General features: G+C 42.3%; 2 protein-coding genes and 1 pseudogene across 3 annotated transcripts in view; all 3 read left to right on the top strand.

Moving 5' to 3' along the window:
• LOC309805359 (uncharacterized protein) overlaps positions 1-22,392 on the top strand; it is a gene marked incomplete at its 3' end in the record, with an annotated part of 180,299 nt that overhangs the window by 81,656 nt on the left and 76,251 nt on the right. The gene's annotated exons all lie outside the window — the stretch shown is intronic.
• Positions 6-3,746, top strand: LOC309804734 (protocadherin gamma-A11-like). Its single transcript, XM_082622286.1, has one exon. The coding sequence runs from the start codon at positions 12-14 to the stop codon at positions 2,493-2,495; it is 2,484 nt and encodes an 827-aa protein (XP_082478412.1). The 5' UTR covers positions 6-11; the 3' UTR covers positions 2,496-3,746.
• LOC309804748 (protocadherin gamma-B5-like) lies at positions 5,080-7,738 on the top strand (annotated as a pseudogene). Its single transcript has one exon. The product of its transcript is annotated as a protocadherin gamma-B5-like (transcript).

Below are 22,392 nucleotides of genomic sequence, written 5' to 3'. Positions count from 1 at the left end.
CAGCCACTGCCATGGCGAATCGGCAACTGCTCCTGGACCGCAGCGGGCTGGTCCTACTGTATATTTTCCTGGGGACGCTGCGGGAGTCTGAGGCTGGGCAGATCCGATACTCGGTGCTGGAAGAGACAGACAAAGGCTTCTTCGTGGGCAATATTTCCAAGGACCTGGGGCTGGAGCCCAGGGAGCTGGCGGAGCGCGGAGTCCGCATCGTCTCCGGAGGAAAGACTCAGCTTTTCGCTCTGAATCCGCGAAGTGGCAGCTTGATCACTGCTGATAGGATAGACCGGGAGGAGCTCTGTGAGGCGGTTTCCTCCTGTTTTTTAAACCTGGAGATACTTGTGGAAGATACCCTTAAGATTTACGGAGTGGAGGTGGAAATAATGGATATTAATGATAACGCCCCCAGCTTCCGGGAGGAGGAAGTAGAGATAAAAGTCAGTGAGCATGCAACTCCGGGATCGCGATTTCCTCTTCCTAATGCTAGGGATCCAGATGTGGGAATGAACTCCCTCCAGCGCTACCAGCTCAACCCTAATAATTACTTTTCTTTGCAAGTGCGAGGCAGAACGGATGGGGCCAAGAATCCTGAGCTAGTGCTGGAGGGGAGCCTGGACCGGGAAAAAGAGGCTGCTCACCACCTCCTCCTCACAGCCTTAGATGGAGGAGATCCCATCCGCCAGGGCACTGTTTCCATCCGTGTGGCGGTTCTCGATGTAAATGACCATATCCCAAAGTTTACACAGTCTGTATACGGAGTGAGTGTTCCTGAGAACCTCAGCTCTGGAACTCGGGTGCTTATGGTAAACGCAACTGATCCAGATGAGGGAATCAATGGGGAAGTGGTATATTCATTCCTGAATATGGAAAGCAAAGCTTCTGAGATATTCCAGTTGGATTCTCAATCTGGAGAAGTCTTAATACAAGGTTCTCTGGATTTTGAAAAATACAGATTCTATGAGATGGAAATTCAAGGCCAAGATGGTGGAGGTCTTTCCACCACTGCTAAGATGTTGGTCACAGTTGTGGATGTGAATGATAATGCTCCAGAAATAACTATCACATCTTCTACTAATTCAGTGCTGGAAAACTCTCCTCCAGGTACTGTGATTGCTCTTCTAAATGTGCAAGATCAAGACTCCGGAGAAAATGGTCAAGTCTCCTGTTTCATTCCTAACAATATGCCTTTTAAATTAGAAAAGACTTACGGAAATTATTACAAGTTGATAACAAACAGAGCACTGGACAGGGAGCAGGTACAGAGCTATAATATAACGTTGACAGCCACAGATCGGGGAAGTCCACCCTTGTCTACAGAAACTCATATTTCACTGAATGTAGCAGATGACAACGATAACCCGCCCACTTTTGCTCACTCCTCTTACTCTGCCTACATTCCTGAAAACAATCCTAGAGGGGCCTCCTTCTTCTCGGTGACTGCACTCGACAGGGACAGCAAAGAGAATGCCCAGGTCACTTATTCTCTGGCAGAGGATACCCTCCAGGGAGCACCTCTATCCTCCTACATCTCCATAAACTCAGACACCGGCATCCTCTACGCGCTGCGCTCTTTCGACTATGAGCAATTCCATGAACTGCAGCTGTGGGTGACAGCACATGACAGTGGGAACCCACCACTCAGCAGCAACGTGTCACTGAGCATATTTGTGCTGGACCAGAATGACAATGCACCGGAGATCCTGTACCCTGCTGTCCCCACAGATGGCTCCATGGGCGTGGAGCTGGCACCCCGCTCTGCAGAGCCCGGCTACCTGGTGACCAAGGTGGTGGCCGTGGACAGAGACTCAGGCCAGAACGCCTGGCTGTCCTACCGCCTGCTCAAGGCCAGCGATCCAGGACTCTTCACGGTGGGGCTGCACACGGGCGAGGTGCGCACAGCGCGGGCCCTGCTGGACAGAGACGCACTCAAGCAGAGCCTGGTGGTGGCCGTCCAGGACCACGGCCAGCCCCCTCTCTCTGCCACCGTCACACTCACTGTGGCCGTGGCCGAGAGCATCCCTGACGTCCTGGCTGATCTAGGCAGCCCTGAGTCTCCCGCCAGCCCCGACGACTCAGGCCTCATGCTGTACCTGGTGGTGGCGGTGGCTGCGGTCTCCTGTGTCTTCCTCGCCTTTGTCATTGTGCTGCTGGCGCTCAGGCTGAGGCGCTGGCACACGTCGCGCCTGCTCCAGGCTTCAGAAGGTGGGTTAGCGGGTGTGCCCGCCTCTCACTTTGTGGGCGTGGACGGGGTGCGGGCTTTCCTGCAGACCTATTCCCACGAGGCCTGGCTCACCGCTGACTCGCGGGGGAGTCACGTGATCTTCCCTCAGCCCAACTACGCGGACACGCTCATCAGCCAGGAGAGCTGTGAGAAAAGCGAGCCTCTTTTGATAGCTGAAGATTCAGCTACCGGTTTAGGCAAATGTGTTCCTACCAGTAATCAGGTGAGATTTATTTCCTGCTTCCCAATTGTTGATATCTCTGCACAGGTCTTTTAAGTTTCTTTTTTCTGAGCCTGTTATAAAAACTGTTTGGGGTGGGGCATATGTTCTTATATATTTAAAGCAAAACGTGAGTTTCTGTAATTTACCTTTCATCAATTTTCAGAAAGGTTTTGTGAAAGGCTTTTTTTTTTGGTCCTGTCAGCTTCTTTTGTTTGTTTCTTTGTTTTAATTCAAAGGTCCAGTTCAGTTATCATGGCTTGCTTTGTTGTAAGTTGAATTTTAGTCATATTTTTCTATCACCAGTGTCTATCAATGTAAACGGGTTATGATTCAAATTAATGATTCATAAACATCAGTTCGACTTCATATTGCCTCCACTGATTTATAATTATATTCTACCATTATTTGTTTTACTTCTGATGTTCATATTTGAGCCTGTTGATTCAATGGCATACTTACTCTAGCTCTTTATAATACATATACACACACATTCACACATATGCACTTTTACACACGTACACTTCTCTCTGAGCACAAAACAATTCTGTTTTGACTTGTGGTGGCTGGTAATACATTTAGATCCTGTTGATTATTTCAATTTTGTCTCATTTATTTACCCAACCAAAACAAGACCTACTGACTGCCTTTTAGATATGAGGGTCTCTTGGGAGAGGAAATGTAGAGTACACTTTTTCATCTTAAGTTCTAGTCATCTTTTCTACTTCTACAGTGAAGTCATTAGATTGTTCTGAAGAAATCGTTGAATTGTAGAACTGGTGTTCTTTTCTTTTATTCTTTTACTTGTACTTTAGTGTCTGTGTATTGTTGAAGGTTTTTTTTTTTTAATGTAGTAAATTCTTCTACAGAAATAGCTTTTAATTTTGATCCAGTCCTTCTCAAAAAGTTATTTTCAAATCTGCTAAACATGCTTACATTTTTCAGATTTATTTGTATGGAACAGTTGGTGAATATAAGAGATGGAGTGGATATTTAGAATTCATGAGACTGATTTAGCTGGTATTCCTCTGGATATTTTTCTTTGTTTTCACTATGCTTAGGAGTCTTGGATTCCTTTTTTCACTTCCTTTGTAAACTCATTTTTAAAAATTTTATTGTTGTTGATTTACAATGTTGTATTAATTTCTGCTGCACAGAAAAGTGATTCTGTTATACATATATATTCTTTTTCATATTTTTTTCCTGTTATGGTTTATCACAGGATATTGAATATAGTTCCCTGTGCTATACAGTAGGGCCTTGTTGTTTATCTATCCATCCATATAATAGTTTGCATCTGCTAATCCCAAAGTACCAATCCTTCCCTCCTCCACCCCTTCTTCCCCTTTGCAACCACAAGTCTATTCTCTAAATCTGTGTGTAAACTCATTTTAAAAATTGAAGTATAGTTGATTTACAATGTTGTGTTAGTTTCATGTAAACTCATTTTTTAAATATAAGTATACTCAATTCTTATATTCAGAACCAACTTGTTATTGAAGCCCTGATAGTTACCTAATAATGTGTTATCTGAAGCAATGTTTAGGAAAGTCAAGGGGGAAAAGGAAACTTATCTGGGGTATTGATCTCAGGAATCATCTCCACAGTCAATTCAGCTCAGCACTCTCACACCACTTCTAGATATTTGGTGCAAATTACTTGCATGTTCATGTTCCCTTTCAAGATATCCCTTCTCATTTCAGAATTGACCTTACTATAGTTGACTAAAAATTGAGTATCTAATGGTTGGACAAAAAGAATTTCAACTGTAGGAAAGGGAAGTCCTGCAACAGATGCCTAAATTTGTCTTGAAATCAATAAAAATATTAGTGTTTTGAGCATCTAGGGATAGAATTTATGCGTATGGGATTCCAAACTGAGAAAAAAGATTTAAGGCCTTTTACCTGAACTGAAATTAGATGAATAAAAAGAATATGAGGTGTTTGCTGGAAGAAGGAGGTTGTTTCTTTTTTTTTTTTTTTTACATAGTCTGAACTTGTTAGGAGTTGGCAACCAAGATCTTAGAGAATAAAAAGGAAATGTTGGTTTTGACACTTGAGATTAAGAAGGTTATTTTGATTAGAGGTAGTGATAAGGTTCTGTTGAGAGGCAACATATGGTACAGTTAAATAAAAGGATAAAAATAAAACCCTCACATTTCATGTCATTAAATTCCTATAGTAACCTACTAGGGTATGCTTTTATATTCTCTTTATGATGAAAGTGTAAAACACTTCATAATCCTTTTCATAAATCTCTTTTATAAGTAACAAGAAGACTTTATGGTATTGGCTATCCTTATCCTGAGTAAAACCTATACAGCTTTGATCTCTCCTCCAGTTTCCTCTGATGAAAGGAGGAGGAAAATCATACACATATCAGATTGAAGATAATACTGGGCGTCATTTCATAGCTGTCAAAATTTCCCCATACCACATGGTGGGGCTCTTTTTCCACGTGGTCTTTGTTCTAAATCTGGAGAGGAGACTTTGCTTTGTTCTTCCAATATGTGCCTTGCCTCTAATGAGAAAATGACAAACTTTTCTCATTACTAGGTTAATGGCTCTTCTATAGGATCCCGTCTCTAAGGAACCCTCTTTGGTAGTAAACACTGGAAAACAGACCTATCCAAAACTCCTAAACTGCCTCATTCCCTATACATCAGAGTTCAACATATCTGTTGGAATACCAAATCCCATTATTTACAAGGCTTCTGACTGCAGTTTTCTAAATAGACTCCAAGGGCCGCTGTTGGCCAATGCGCTGCAAGAGCTAGCGTCCAGTATCTACCCCAGTGATTTCTTGTGTAGTCACAGAAGCAAGTCGGAAAGGAGAGTAGCCTGGACTCAGGCTCTCTACTTGGCAAATCTGATTCCAGAATACAGATTGGGATGTGTTCAAACTGGGAGCATTGAGTTTTCTATGTAGTCGATGCAGGTATTTTAAACGAAATTTATAAATCATGTTTTCTTAACGTTGGAGCCTGCAGCAATGCACAGAAGGATGGGAAATAAGGGGAAGCAGAGGAGCGGTGCCCAGCGGCGGCAAGTAATCTTCCCTTTCTTGCTGCCTTTGTTATGCGGGGCACTCTCCGAACAGATCCGCTATTCTATTCCAGAAGAAATGGACAGAGGCTCTGTGGTGTGGAATCTCACTGAGGACCTGGGGCTGCATGTATGGGATTTATTGACCCGCAACCTCAGAGTTAGTGCAGAGAAACAATACTTTAAACATGGAGAATGGGAAAGTACTTGTGAGTGACAGAATAGATCGGGAGTCACCCTGCCCCCAAAACCCTCTGTGCGTCATGCCTTTAGAAATTGTAGCAGAGAATCCTCTAAATGTTTCTCACGTAAACGTGATGATAGAAGATATAAATGACAATCCACCTCATTTTCCCCAAAATAGCATTGTTTTACAAATCAATGAAGTTGCAATTCCAGGAACTCGGTTTGGCCTGGAATCAACTATAGATGCAGATATAGGGCTTAACTCTCTGCAGAGTTACCAACTCAGTTATAGTGAGCATTTCTCTGTGATGGTTGAGGGTAAGACTGAAGGCAAGAATTCCCCAGAATCAGTGTTGGAGAAGCCTCTGGACCGGGAACAACAGAGCTCTCATCTCCTGGTCCTGACAGCAGTGGATGGGGGTGATCCGGTCTGAATTGGCAAACTCAAATCAGGATCAAGGTCACTGATGCCAACGATAACCCCCCAGTGTTCAGTCAGGATGTGTACAAAATTAGCCTGCGTGAGAACTCGCCCCCAGGCACCTTTGTGCTAAAGGTGAAGGCCACTGACCAGGATGAAGGCATCAGTGCAGAGGTCACCTACTCCTTCAAAACACTATGAGATATTGGAAATATGTTTGTGCTAGATCATCAAAGAGGAGAAGTTAAATCTAAAGACCCTATAGACTTTGAAATCAGTAGCAGTTATACTATAAGCATAGAGACCAGGACAGTGGAAGCATAGCCACCAAGTGTAAAATTATACTGAAAATTTTAGATGAGAATGACAATGGCCCAGAGGTGGTTTTCACTTCGGTGCCTAGTTCCATAACCAAGGTTGCAGAACCGGGAACTGTGATTGCTTTGTTCGAAACACATGATAAAGATTCGTGAGAAAATGGGAAGGTCACATGTCTCATAAAAGAGAGAGCTCCTTTTAGAATTGAATCTTCAGCCAATAATTACTACAAGCTTGTGGCACGTGGGGCTCTGGACCGGGAGCAGACCCCAGAGTACATTGTCACCATCACAGACACCTACAGGGGCAAGCATCTACTCTCCTCCAGCACAAGTGTCACTCTACACATCAGCGACGTTAATGACAACACTCCGGTTTTCCACCAGGCCTCCTACGTGATCCACGTGGCTGAGAACAACCTGCCTGGAGCCTCCATCGCGCAAGTCAGCGCCTCCGACCCCGACCTGGGGCCCAACGGCCACGTCTCCTACTCCATCCTGGCCAGCGACCTGGAGCCGCGCGCGCTGTCGTCCTACGTCCGTGAGCGCGCAGAGCGGCGTGGTGTTCGCGCAGTGCGCCTTCGACCACGAGCAGCTGCGCGCCTTCGAGCTGACGCTGCAGGCCCGCGACCACGGCTCGCCCGCGCTCAGCGCCAACGTGAGCCTGCGCGTGCTGGTGGGCGACCGCAACGACAACGCGCCCAGGGTGCTGTACCCGGCGCTGGGGCCCGACGGCTCGGCGCTCTTCGACACGGTGCCGCGCGCCGCGCAGCCCGGCTACCTGGTCACCAAGGTGGTGGCGGTGGACGCCGACTCTGGACACAACGCCTGGCTGTCCTACCACGTGCTGCAGGCCAGCGAGCCCGGACTGTTCAGCGTGGGGCTGCGCACGGGCGAGGTGCGCACGGCGCGGGCCCTGGGCGACAGGGACGCGGCCCGCCAGCGCCTGCTGGTTGCTGTGCGCGATGGGGGACAGCCGCCCCTCTCGGCCACCGCCACGCTGCTCCTGGTTTTCGCGGACAGCCTGCAGGAGGCGCTGCCGGACCTCAGTGACCACTCTGAGCCCACTGACCCCCAAGCTGAGCTGCAGTTTTACTTGGTGGTAGCCTTGGCCTTGATCTCGATGCTCTTCCTCCTGGCAGTGATTCTGGCCATTGCTCTGCGCCTGCGACGCTCCTCTAGCCTGGACACCTGGTGCTGCTTTCAGCCTGATCTCTGTTCTAAGACTGGTCCAAGGGTTTCTCCCAACTACGACAAGGGAACCTCGCCTTATTCCTACAATCTGTTAGGTTGCTGATTCTCAGAAAACAAGGTTCAGTTTTCTCACCATGACCCCAGAAATGGTGCCCCCACAAGATCTTTCTAATGAAGCTCTTTTGGTAGTAAGTGTCACTGAGGAGAATAACAAGTTAAGCTCTAACTCTGTTGCTTCTATTCACGTGAGTTTCAATGAATGCCTTTCATCTGCATATGGGTTTGGTTTATTTTTTAAACCAATAATTAGGAAAGAAAATCTTAAACAGATTATATCTACTATCACTTCAGTTTTGTTTGCCCCCTCTCAGTCTTTTCTGTCCCTTTCTGAGTGGGTCAGCAACTCCAGTATTAACCCTCAAGTATTTTAAATATTTTGACAATTTCATGAGTTATTCTTTATCCACAAACAAAATCTCTCTTACTGTGAGAAGTGGGTATTATGATGCCGCTGCCATTCAAATATTTTAATGGAAGCATAATATTTTTTTCCTGTGGGCGTTTCTCTTATTCAGAACATCAATATCTTGGCATATAAGGCTTTTCTTAAGGCTTTTCTTCACTCTAGGTACAATTTGCTAGGGATTCTTTGAGTGCCATTGAATAGATCAGTTTTGTGCCCTACCTTTTCTCAGAGCTACCTGTAGATTTCATCCCAGCGCTAAAGATATTATTTTATGGTATACCTGCCAAACATGTTTATCCTCAGAATCTAAATATTTACACACATGAAAGCACAATAGTGAGGACTTTTTTCCTGTGTTCTGATGGGCTTCCAGTATATTACCAGTAAATCTCAGTAACTGGAATTAGGTTTGTTTCCCAGAAAAAGGTAAGTTTATAATATTCTTTGGGTTCTAATTTTCCTAAACATTCTCTCTCTCTTTTTTAAAAAAATTGAAATATAGCTGAGTTACAATGTTGTGTTAGTTTCTGGTGTATAGCAAAGTCATTCATATACCATATATATATATATATTCTTTCACATATTCTTTTCCATCATGGCTTATTACAGGGTATTGATCCTAAATATTCTTTTGAAATATATTAGTAGAGTACTACCCTTATTTCAAGCAAATGCTAGTTGGAATGCCTCCATTTTGTTCTAAAAATGTTACTGTGTCTTTTCCACTTGATTTCCTGCCAGGTGTGATTCTGGTAATGTGTACAATCAAGTTTCTTATTTTTAGTTTTCCATATTATTGTGAAAATTTGATTTTTAAATGTTAAATGTCAACAACATGTTAAAGTAGTTCTTCCATTTAGGCAAATTTAAGAATCTACCAAAAAATTTTGCCACAGATTTTAGCCGGGTGAGAATTTTTAAATTATTCTATTATATAATTTCTCAAAATATGAAACTCCTAAGGAGATTCCCATAATAGGTGTGTATGTGTGGTGGGGGTGATATCAAAGCAGGTGCACTAAAATATACAGTTAAATTTACTGTATATAGAAACTTCAAATTCATGTAAAACCTCATTGGAAAAATCAGAATACGCTTACAGGTACAGAAAATAATCTCAAGAAAGTGACTCTCTATGAAAAATCTAGGGAAATAAAAAGAAGCTCACTGAAATTCCAAGTAAAATGAATACTGTAGTTTTGGTTGGCTCCACTTCCATCCCTATTTGAAGAACAGTAGGTGGAGCTATTTAAGGTCTAAAAACCAAAATCCTTTCCCTGAGTTCAAGATTGTGCAGTAATTGGTTAGGACTCTGAGCGCCGCTGTTCACCAATCAGGGAGAGAAAAGCAGAGAGAGATCCTGCTAGCCGGGCACTCGCGTTGAAGCACAAAGCACAGATAAAAACTAACCATCTCCGGGACGGTGAGGAAACTGATTGGAAGAGCTCGGGTCCCCCAACTGTCGGATTTTAAGGACGGATGAGCTGATCCGGACTTCGGTGATCACGGGAAGAATTGGAAATAATCCTCAAGGAAAGTGACAATGATTCCTGCGCGACTGCACCAGGACTGCAAAAAGCTGTTCCTGCTGGGAGTTCTCCTGGGGGTTCAGTGGGAAACTGGATGTGCACAAGTCCACTATTCGGTTCCCGAGGAGCTGGAGAAAGGCTCTAGGGTGGGGAACATCGCCAAGGATCTGGGGTTGGAGCCCTGGGAACTGGAGGAGCGCGGAGTCCGCATCGTCTCCAGAGGTAGGGCACAACTTTTCGCTCTGAATCCGCGAAGCGGCAGCTTGGTCACTGCCGGCAGGATAGACCGGGAGGAGCTCTGTATGGGGGCCATCAAGTGTCAACTAAATCTGGAGATTCTGATGGAGGATAAAGTGAAAATATACGTGGTACTGGTAGAAGTAAGGGACATTAATGATAATGCCCCGTATTTCCAGGAAGGTGAATTAGAAATAAAAATGAGTGAAAATGCAGCCACTGGGATGCGGTTCCCCCTTCCCCACGCTTGGGATCCGGATATAGGGAAGAATTCACTCCAGAGCTACGAGCTCAGTAGTAATACTCACTTCTCCCTGGACGTGCAAAGCGGAGCGGATGGTAATAAATATCCGGAATTGGTGCTGGAGCGCGCCCTGGACCGCGAGGAAAAGGCCGTTCACCACCTGGTTCTCACGGCTTCCGACGCGGGCTATCCAGTCCGCACTGGCACCGCGCGCATCCGTGTGATGGTCGTTGATGCGAATGACAACGCACCAGCGTTTGCTCAGTCCGAGTACCGTGTGAGCGTTCCGGAGAATGTGGCCGTGGGCACTGAGCTGCTTCTGGTAAACGCCACAGACCCTGACGAAGGAGCCAATGCGGAAGTGATGTATTCCTTCCGGTATGTGGACAACAAAGCGGCCCAAGTTTTCAAGCTAGATTGTAATTTAGGAACAATTTCAACAATAGGGGAGTTGAACCACGAGGAATCAGGATTCTACGAGATGGAAGTGCAAGCAATGGATAACGCAGGATATTCTGCACGAGCCAAAGTCCTCATCACAGTTTTGGACGTGAATGACAATGCCCCTGAAGTAGTAGTCACCTCTCTCTCCAGCTCCATTCTGGAAAACTCTCCCAGAGGGACATTAATTGCCCTTCTAAATGTAAACGATCAAGACTCTGGGGAAAATGGACAAGTGATTTGTTTCATCCAAGGGAATCTGCCCTTTAAATTAGAAAAGGCTTATGGAAATTATTATAGTTTAGTAACAGACACACTCCTAGACCGAGAACTGGTTCCTACCTACAACATCACGGTGACTGCCACTGACCGAGGAAGTCCGCCGCTGTCTACGGAAACTCACATCACCCTGAACGTGGCAGACACCAACGACAATCCGCCCGCCTTCTCTCATGCCTCCTACTCCGCATATATCCTAGAAAACAACCCCAGAGGAGCGTCCATCGTCTCTGTGACCGCCCATGACCCCGACTATGGAGAGAATGCCCGGGTCACTTACTCCCTGGCGGAGGACAGCCTCCAGGGAGCTCCCCTGTCCTCCTACGTCTCCATAAACTCAGACACTGGCGTCCTGTATGCGTTGCGCTCCTTCGACTATGAGCAGTTCCGAGACTTGCAGCTACAAGTGATGGCACATGACAGCGGGGACCCTCCACTCAGCAGCAACGTGTCGCTGAGCCTGTTCGTGCTGGACCAGAACGACAACTCGCCAGAGATCCTCTTTCCCGCCGTACCCACCGATGGCTCCACGGGCGTGGAGCTGGCACCCCGCTCCGCAGAGCCCGGATACCTGGTGACCAAGGTGGTGGCTGTGGACCAAGACTCAGGCCAGAACGCCTGGCTGTCCTACCGCCTGCTCAAGGCCAGCGAGCCAGGGCTCTTCGCGGTGGGGCTGCACACGGGCGAGGTGCGCACAGCGCGGGCCCTGCTGGACAGAGACGCGCTCAAGCAGAGCCTGGTGGTGGCGGTCCAGGACCACGGGCGGCCCCCTCTCTCAGCCACTGTCACGCTCACAGTGGCAGTAGCGGACAGCATCCCCGACGTCCTGGCTGATCTAGGCAGCCTTGAGTCTCCTGTCAGCCCCGACAATTCGGGCCTCACGCTGTACCTGGTGGTGGCGGTGGCCGCGGTCTCCTGCGTCTTCCTCGCCTTTGTCATTGTGCTGCTGGCGCTCAGGCTGAGGCGCTGGCACACGTCGCGCCTGCTCCAGGCTTCAGGAGGCGGGTTAGTGGGTGTGCCCACGTCTCACTTTGTGGGCGTGGACGGGGTGCGGGCTTTCCTGCAGGCCTATTCCCACGAGGTCTCGCTCACAGCGGACTCGCGGGGGAGTCACGTGATCTTCCCGCAGCCCAACTACGCGGACAAGCTCATCAGCCAGGAGAGCTGTGAGAAAAGCGAGCCTGTCTTGCTCTCGGGCGATTCCGTGTTTTCTAAAGATAATCATGCATTAATTCAGGTGAGTGCATATTAAACATTCTCCTCTGAGCTTTGAGCAATATATCTCTTATTACAGGTAATTAGTATTTATTCGGAATTTATAAAACAGACAGCAAGAAATTTATATAAACATTGCAGACACCATTGACAAACAGGCTGACTTCCTTCAGGCTTTCCCTCACGTCTTATTTATAATAATTTAAAAAATATATTTGTGTATGTTATATATAAAATTTTATATCCATTTTATACAGTACTTTTTAATACTCTATGTAATTTTTCTAATTTAATTTACCAACTGTACAGCTCTTCCTGCTTTTGATTGCTGTTTTTTTTTTTTTTTTTTTTTTTTTTTTCTTTTTGCGGTATGCGGGCCTCTCACTGTTGTGGCCTCTCCCGTTGCGGAGCACAGGCTCCGGATGCGCAGGCCCAGCGGCCATGGCTCACGGGCCCAGCCGCTCCGCGGCATATGGGATCCTCCCAGACCGGGGCACGAACCCGTATCCCCTGCATCGGCAGGCGGACTCTCAACCACTGCGCCACCAGGGAGGCCCTTTGATTGCTGTTTTTATTTCCCATTGGCTGTGCAGCAGGTTTATGTTGAACGTCTGATGCCAATTTATCTGTTAAGAACACAGATTCTTCTAGAGGAGATAAACCTAATTCAATCAAAAGTATATAAATGAGATTTTAAATAAACTTTTATAAATAGAGCGGCTTCTGACTACACAGGAGATTGCCTAACAAATTCATAAATTACATTTAGTTTCTTTTCAAGTGCAATAATTCTGGTCATTAGGGATGCATACATTATACTTTCTCAGTGTCCTAAGTTATTTCATGGTTTCACATCATTCATGAAATTCCAAATATCGTGAGTTTATTTCTTATGCATTTAAAACGTTCTCACTGAAATATGCACGGTGTAAGTGTTGTCATGAGGAAAAACTGAAGAGATTGTTCATTTTTCATCCCCATTATAGAGTTCAGGAATACAAGTCTATATGTGTTTCCAGTTTAGATATTTCTTTTGCCCATTATCCACACTGACGATATTATGATGACTCTGTGGAATATTCAGAGTTAACGATTGTGTTTTGAGCACATTTTTGATATCGTGGTAAATTTGTAGTAATTCTCTCTTCTTATTTAAAATTTCCCATAATTCTCACACACAGACAATTTTCTCGAAAATGCACAGATTCTGTTTCCTGAGAACCTTATGCTTATTGTAGAATGTTGAACAGAAATCAAATGCTAAAATATATTATTCTTGGGAAGCATTGCTGGAACCTGTGAGAAGCCTGGTTTCTTTTGGTGAATTCTTTTTTTTTAAAGGAATTTTTAAAAATTAATTAATTTATTATTATTATTATTATTTTGGTTGTGTTGGGTCTTCGTTTCTGTGCGAGGGCTTTCTCTAGTTGCGGCAAGCGGGGGCCACTCTTCATCATGGTGCGCGGGCCTTTCACTGTCGCTGCCTCTCTTGTTGCGGAGCACGGGCTCCAAACGCGCAGGCTCAGTAGTTGTGGTGCACGGGCCTAGTTGCTCCGCAGCATGTGGAATCTTCCCAGACCAGGGCTCGAACCCATGTCCCCTGCATTGGCAGGCAGATTCTCAACCACTGCACCACCAGGGAAGCCCTCTTTTGGTGAATTCTATAAAGGGGAAGGAAATCATAACATCCTAATTATTTTCTCCTGACTTGTTGCCTATCTGTTTTCAAAAATACAATAGTTAATTAAAACCAAGACTTATAAAAGAGATTGAAAACGATTTGGAGAATGAAAGATAATCAAGTTGCCCTAAAATGCAGTTACTGCTACTGAAATTCACATGTCACTTTATGCTTCTTGACAGCCAAGACAAAAAAAGGAAATATAAAAATAAAATTTAAAAAAGGAAATATAGAGTGGATCTATTTGTCTTATTTTTTTTTAAGGAAGTTTTTTTTTAAACATCTTTATTGGAGTATAATCACTTTACAATGGTCTGTTAGTTTCTGCTTTATAACAAAGTGAATCAGCTATACATATACATATATCCCCATATCTCCTCCCTCTTGCGTCTCCCTCCCACCTTCCCTATCCCACCCCTCTACATTATCACAGAGCACCTAGCTGATCTCCCTGTGCTATGCAGCTGCTTCCCACTAGCTATCTAGTTTACATTTGGTAGTATATATACGTCCATGCCACTCTCTCACTTCATCCCAGCTTACCTTTCCCCCTTGAAGGAAGTTTTTGAGCATATCTAAAATGGCAAACTTCATATTGACATTAAGTTCCAAATGGACTTTAATAAGTAGAGCTTTCTAAATAATACGAAGGAAAATAGAGAGAAATGTAACTTCTGTTGTTTTGTAAAAGCTATCAAATGTTTATCACGTGGCCAGTTTTCTTGTGGTGGTTGATTCAAAATGAAAGACGTAACACACAATAGAAATTATTTGGGAAGCTAAACTAGTATAGTCCAATTCTGCTGACTCCGTTCATGTAACTTGATTTAGGGATAAATCATTAGAGCTAGGGCAATGAATAGTGATGACCCTTAGGCTGTATCTCAGGTATTAGTGATCTCAGTTATGCTTCCAGTATGAGCTAAATTGGCTTCATTAAATAGTTGCTGAGTGAATGAATGAACAAATGTTTGTGTATTAGGGATTACCTAATATCAGTATTCCAAGATGTAGTGTGACAGAGAAACAGCAGCTATGTAACGAGGTAACTCCTAACTGTGTGACCTTTGACGTTATTTAATTGCTTTCAACTTCAGCAAAATTGGGATTGTAATATGTAATTTGAAAGATTGTGGTGAAGCCTAGTGATAACATATAAACCGTCTGGTTCATAATATGTACTTAATTAACAGTAGCTCTTTTTTTTTTAACATTGTTGATAGAAAAAAGAGTCCTGCTTTCAATATCAGTACACTTGACATTCTGTTGGGAAAAGTAATAATGATTTGTGTGCTCCTCCAGACAATACAATGGGATGACCTGTGAGTGGAAGTAAAACTGTTCTAACAATTTTATGAAAGCTACTGTAAAAATCTTAAGTGCTTAGGCACGTTCTTGATTGAGAAGGCTCAGTTTGGGGTCATGAAACATAGGGGGAAGATTGTTTTTGATGAGACAATTTTATGAATGTCAATTTTTCTCTCTCTGAATGACAGTTTAACTTAAACAAGGGTCCTGTGTAACTTATTATTTAAGGACCAATTTACTCCAATAGAATTACTAGGATGATTTAAATGGAAAATGGATCACCAAAATCTGAAAGCTGGAGTTATTTGGTTTTGGCCACATAAGAATTTAAGTTAACGGCTGCACAAAATATCAATCTTAGCTTTAGGATATTTGTTGATAATTTAGGCTTGATAATTAGGTTATTTGTTGATTTTTTTAGAGTAATTGGACAGTGGGTTTGGATTTTATATTTCCTCTGGTTTCAGTAATGAAATTATGTCAAGGACTTTTCTTATCTTCCTTTGTGTTATATGGAAGGTGGGTATGCATTCACTTAATCTAATTAATCAAAGTATTCAGCTATAACTTCAAAGTTGTAGTTCCTCTATTTTATAGCACCTAAAATTGGAACATAATCTATCAGCATTCTTCCCCTACTTCCATTCTATAAGAGATTCCCTCCTTGAAGCAGCAATGGCCTAGGATCCTTGCTGAGTCTGTACAACTTGTTGAGACTACTCAACCCACAGATTATTTTAAGCTGCATTAGAAGACTAATGAACGAGTGGATTGTATTACAGTTTTCTCAGTTATATGTAACAGAGTATAGCTGTGATCATGAATTGATTAGTTCTGGTGAAAAATCTGCTTTTTCCTTATGCAAGATATCAAGTTCAAGAAAGTAAATGCCTTCACATTAAATATGTACCACTCTTTGTATATCTATTATACCTCAATAAAGCTATTTTAAAAAATTTTAAGCAAACACATAGTTGTGATGGGATGTTGATCAAACTAATGACTGTATATATTAGGCAAGAGACAGATTTATTCTCTAATGTTACACTTGGAGTTCATTTTTAGGAAACCATACCTAATGAAAAGTTATCAATAACAGAGCACACTCTTTAGGACACATTTTTAAAACACTGATAGGAAAAGATAGCCAATGGCAAAGATAATTGAAAAAACTATTTGATAGAGGATAAGTTTTCTGGATACCAAATTGGAAGAGCTCTAGTTCAGGAAAATGTGATGAAATTGCCATCAGATGGACCATAAAGGAGATAAAATAATTTATCTATATGTAAAAAGAAATCAGTACCTCCACAATTTCTCTGAGAGAAGCCATAAAAAGATCTACTATGTTTAATAATCATTGAGGACAAGCATAATTTCTTAATTCATCTTTAAGTCTCTGAAGAATTGAACACAGTGGTTTGTATACCTTCTAAATACTCAAAAAAAGGCTTGAATTCAATGATTAGAAAGTAATCTCTTGGGGAAAAATCATAGTGCAAATCCATTTTACTTGTGCTTTCCCTCTACATCAAACTCCTAATAAGAGCCAACTCTCTGATCTATCTATATAAAGATAAGGAACTGAAGATTTATCAAATTTTTAAAATAGGTGCCACAGTCCATAGATTTCTATGTTGTGAAACTTGCTAGAAGCTTTTATGTATTTATAGCTGAAGATCCAACCAATAGTTCATCCTGAGACTGTGTATATGAAAAAAGTAAAGCCTTTTCCCCCACCAAAAAATAAAAATAAAAAGAGAGGCTCAATCTAAAAACACTCTTAAATGTCTAGAAGAAATAAAAAGAAGTCATTGCTTTGATTTCATATGCTGGAGTCATTGAGAATATAAACTTCCAAGAATATTTAATTGCCTTAATAAAACTGTACTACCGCTTCTCAACTTGCAAATTCCAGTGAGAAACATCTTTCTCTTTGCTCTCAATTCTTCAGAACCTTGACCTCTAATTTCTTCAGGTTGCAGTTCTAGAGTAGGGACTCAGAGCACTGCTATCAGCCCATGTAGAAACAGAGATAAACAAGAAGATCCCATAATATTTCCACTGGGTGACTTTCCTAATCGCACCTTGCCAGAGATCTGGGGCTAGGTGTCCAGGACTTAATGGGCTCAGAAGCTGCAAGTTAATGTGGAAAAAGAATACCTCACTCCAAGTGAAGAAAGTGGGGATTTACTTGTGAGTAACAGGATGGACCTGGAGCAGATATGCCGACATACTATACTTCATATCATACATTTATAAATGGTAGTTGAGAATCCTTTAAATGTTTTTCACATTAATATAGATATTCAAGATGTAAACGATAATACTCCCCAGTTCAGCAGGAGTGCTATTGAGTTAAATATGTGAGTTGATCCATCCTGGAGCAAGATTTACAATAGTACCTGCAAAAGATCCTGATGATGGAAGCAATTCCTTTACAAAGTTATCACCCTAACAGCAACTGTATATTTGTCTTCGAAGTAAAATAGACCAACAGTGGAAACAAATAGATTGAACTTGTGTTAGAGAAGCCACTAGACTGGGAAAAGCAGAGGTCGCATCACTTAGTCCTGACAGCATTAGATGGAGAGCAGCACCAGAAACAGAACCACTCGGATCCCGACCCTGGTGGTCGACACCAACTACAACCCCTCAACCTCCAATTTCAGCCAGAATGTATACAGGGTCAGCCTTCAAGAAGACATGCCCCCAAGGCACCTCCATGGTGAGGCTGAGGGCCACTGACCTAGACAAGGGCATCAAAGTGGAGATCAAGAATGTCTTTGCAACCCAGAGTACCCATATCCAGTTTGGCCTTGATCATGGTAGAGGAGAAATGAAAACCTTAAGTACATCGGAATATGAAGAGATTAAAAAGTATTCCATAGTTTTGGAAGGAAGGAATGGGGGTGTGTGGGGGGATTGGTTTCCCATTGTAGTTGAGATCAAAATTCTAGATGATGACGACAAAGTACTGGAGTTTTATTTTTTTGGCCGCGACTGGCAGCTTGCAGGATCTTAGTTCCCTGACCAGGGATTGAACCCTCGACCTTGGCAGTAAAAGCGCGGGATCCTAACCACTAGACTGCCAGGGAATTCCCCCCAGAGATTATTTTTACTTCTATTTTCATAATAATTCCTGCAGATTTTGTACCTCAGATAGTAACTGCTCTGTTTAAAACACAGGATCCAGATTCAGGAGAAAACAGGGAGGTCAAATGTCTGGTACAAGAAAATACACTTTTTAGAATTGCAGGTTTCACCAATAATTACTACAAGCTTGTAACAGATGAGGCCCTAGAGTGGGAGCAAACCCTGGAGTACAATGTTACCATCACAGCTGCTGACAGAAGTAAGGCACCACTCTCCTCCAGCAGAAGCATCACACAGCACAGTGGCGATGTCAACAACAATGCTCCAGTTTTCCATCAGGCCTCCTAAGTGGTCCACGTGGATGAGAGCAACCCTCCTGGCACCTCCATTGCCCGAGTCTGCACCTCAGATCCCAATCTAGGACCCAATGGCTGTATCTCCTACTCCACCGTGGCCAATTCAAATACTTTGAGTGAATTTGAGCTAGCACAGAATGCCAAATCGAGACATTCCTTGTAATCAGGTAATTGTACAAATGGATCCCAATGATGGTAGTGTGGCATTTCACCAAACTTGCAGTTTATAAACACTTCAAAAATTATATACTAACATTTGCATATAAAATTCCCCATTATATATTTTACTGTCAGTCTTTTTGGAAGCTTGCCATCTAAATATAGCAACAACGACCACACACAAAAAAGGAAAAACAGTTACCTTTGGAAAGTGAAAATATGTAAAATGGATAATATGGAAGCACTGAAAAGAGTGAAAGGAGAATTATTGGTAAGCCAAAAGAAAGAGAATATTAGGAGGAAGATGCATTAGAGTGTGTCTAATTGGTTAGTCACGGTAGGGTTCCTTGCTGGTGTGGGTTTTGTTGTCCAAGATATGTTAATTTTATTATAAATTCCACCTGGCTGTTGGTCTCCAAAAGGAATTCAACAAATCAGATAATTTGGCATCTTCAACCTGGATTCTGATGCTCACCTGAAAAGTTTGCTAAAGCTTGGAAACCAAGAAAAGGCAAGCATCTCAACAAATAAGTGTCACTTTCATTTACTGGATTTACCTTATTTAACATTGTTCTAGCAGTACGTTAGAGGAGGCAGTGAATATTCCTGGTGAACAAGGGGCACTTGTTTTATACCTACTGACTCTTCTATTTACGTTTTTTAAAGTAGTTTTTGCATATGTGGTATGAGGCAGTGATTCAGTGAGGTAGGAGTTAAGGTTCTTTTTTCCCATATGGATGCCCAGTTTTTCCAGCATCACTTGTCAAAAAAATTTCCATTTCCTATTGAATTGCTTTTGTACCCCTGTTGAAAATCATTTGATTTATATATATGGGTCTATTTCTAGACTCTACATCATGTACCATTGATCTGTCCATCCCTTTGCCAATACCACTCTGTCTTGATTATTGTAGCTTTATAAGTCTTGAGGTCAGGTCGTAAGTCCCCCAAGTTTTTTCTTCTTTTTCAACACTTTTGACTATTCTTAGTTCTTTGCCTGACCAAATAAATTAAAATTGTCCTGTCACTTTCTAGAGGGGAAAAGCCTGAAGGGATTTTGAATGGGATTGATTGCCTTGAAACTATAAATCTCCTGGTGGAGGGGTCATCTTAACAATATTGAGACTTCCAATCCAGGAGAATAGTATATATTTCATATTTCCATTTATTTAGGTCTTCTTTAACTTCTCTCAGCAATGTTTTAGGTCTTGTATATATTTTTTAAAATTATTCCTGCACATTTGATGCTTTTGGATGTTATTGAAAAATGTATTTCTTATTTCATTTTCTGATTGCTAGTTTACAGAAAAACTTGATTTTTGTATATTGCATATGCTTTTGAAAAACAAGAGGTGTAGGGTGCTCTATTCTCATACTGTATGAGAATATAATGTAAGAGAATATAGTATAAGCTTAAATCACCTCTATGTAAGTTCAGGCTTACATTCTGTACAGGAGTAGGTTGGAAGAGTCCACCCCCAAACAGAGCAAACACTAGTGTCTGCCCCAAGTCTAGTAGAGTGGATCATTCATTCATTTCTATAACAAATATTTATTAACTGCCTATTATATACAAGGCATTGTCCTAGGTGCCAAGGGTGCCTCAATGAACAGGCAGATATGATTTCTGCATTAATGGACCCCCATTCTATGATATGATCTTTTACAAGCCTGATAAATGCCACCAAGGAGAAAAACCGGGTGCTAAGAGAGCTTGTAATAGAGAGGCCTGCTCTAGTCTGAAGGGTCAGGTAAGTCTTCTTTCAGGAAGTGATTCTTAGTGTGCTATCTGAAGGATGAATATAAGTTAGCTAGATAACAAGGAGATTAAAGAAGAAATTGTCAGGCAGAGTGAATAGCATGTATAAAGGACATTAAAAAAAGAAAAGAAAAGGTGAGCAAATTAAAAAGGGCTAGGGAGGTTAGAAATGGAAAATAAGTAAGTGAGGTACATTTTAAGTAACCTTGTACTTAGGAGCTATTGAAAGGTTTTAAATAAGGCAGAGACAAGATATGGTTTAAATTTTTAAAAGATTACTCTGGCTGCTGTGTGGTGAATTGATTTATGAGGGTTATAAATGGAAGTAGGGAGAACAGAGGGGAGACTACATTCCTGGTAAGAACGGGTGCTGCACTGGATTCAAGGGAAGGCGGTGGATATAGAAATAAATGGATAGGGACTTCTCTGGTGACACAGTGGTTAAGAATATGCCTGCCAATGCAGGGGACATGGGTTTGAGCCCTGGTCCGGGAAGATCTTGCACGCCGCAGAGCAACTAAGCCCGTGCACCACAACTACTGAGCCTGTACTCTAGAGCCCGTGAGCCACAACTACCGAGCCCACGGGCCACAACTACTGAAGCCCATGTGCCTAGAACCTGTGCTGCACAACAAGAAAAGCCACCACAATGAGAAGCCGGCGCACTGCAACAAAGAGTAGCCCCGGCTCGCCAATACTAGGGAAAGCCCATGTGGAGCAACGAAGACCCAATGCAGCCAAAAATAAATAAAATAAAATAAAATAATTTATACAAAAAAAGAATGGGTAGATTGGAGATGTATTTAGGAAATATATCCAGCACGACAATAATGGAGTGGGTGGAATGTAAATTCCGTAAGGGCAGGGACTGTTTTCTTTATTATTATATTCTTCATATCATTGCCTGGCACGTGATAGATTCTTAATAAAAGATTGTTCACTGAATAAAGGATGAAAAGGGGGGCATAAGAGTTATTTCCAGGTTTCTGAATTAAGGAACTGGATGGACAAATGTACCATTTAGTGAGATGTGGAAGACTAGAGAAGGGTAGATTTCAAAGAAATCAAGAGTTGAGTTATAAGCATGTTAAGTTTAAGAGTCTGAGAAACATCCAAGTGCAGATATTAAGAGTGTGGTTGGGCATATGGTCACCATTCTTTTACTCTGATTTCTTCCATTGTGATAATCCCTTCAGATGGGTAGATCTTTACCAGGTTGAGCATGATAAACTTCCTGATAGCTCTACACAGGTATGTTTTTGGGCTCATGGCAGAGCTACTCCTGTGTTTTATTTTTCATATTGATCTTTTTTTCACTATTAGAAACATCCAGCACCCAGAGAACCTCACTGTCTCTAATTCATACTCATCCCACTCTTGAGACTAGTCCTGGTACCCAGTTCTTTTCTGCCTCTGGAATTCTCCTTGGATTATAACTTACCAGGCTTTTAAAATTTGTTGTTGTTAATTTTCTTTCACTTGATTGTATGTTTTCCATGGACATTTTTAAGCTCAGTTTTTCTTCACCATCAGTTTTTGGCTTACAAACAGTAAAATTTCAGATAAGGAATGTTTAGGATAAAAAGTGCATAGCAATAATAATAAAATTTTTGGATTTTAATATTGTGAATACACTTGAAAGATTGTATACCCACACCTACCTTAAACATCCTATAGAGTCCCCAGTAACGTTGTAAAAAAGATACTGCTTCTTCTTCTATGACTTTCATTTGGTACATACTTGCTTCCTCATCAGTGTGTTAGCTCTCTCTCACCAGCAAGTATATAGCTCCTAGATGACAAGGATTTATTTTTTTTTCTTGCTATGTTTTTAAGGCCTGTAACAGTGTTTGACACTATTAAGCTCTAAATAAATATTCCTTAAGTGAATTAACAGTGACTAAGCATTTGAAGCTGAAACCAACAGTATTAATGATCATAGAACTTCTTTTGCCCTTGAGGGTATAGAAATTTTCCATATTTGGATGGGGGTTGATTGTATGGGTGTATACATTTACCAAA

This window comes from Mesoplodon mirus (assembly GCF_964341445.2).
Source record: "Mesoplodon mirus genome assembly, chromosome: 5".
Taxonomy (NCBI): Eukaryota; Metazoa; Chordata; class Mammalia; order Artiodactyla; family Ziphiidae; genus Mesoplodon; species Mesoplodon mirus.
Note: the sequence above shows the minus strand (reverse complement) of the source record. Positions and strands in the feature narration are given on the sequence as shown.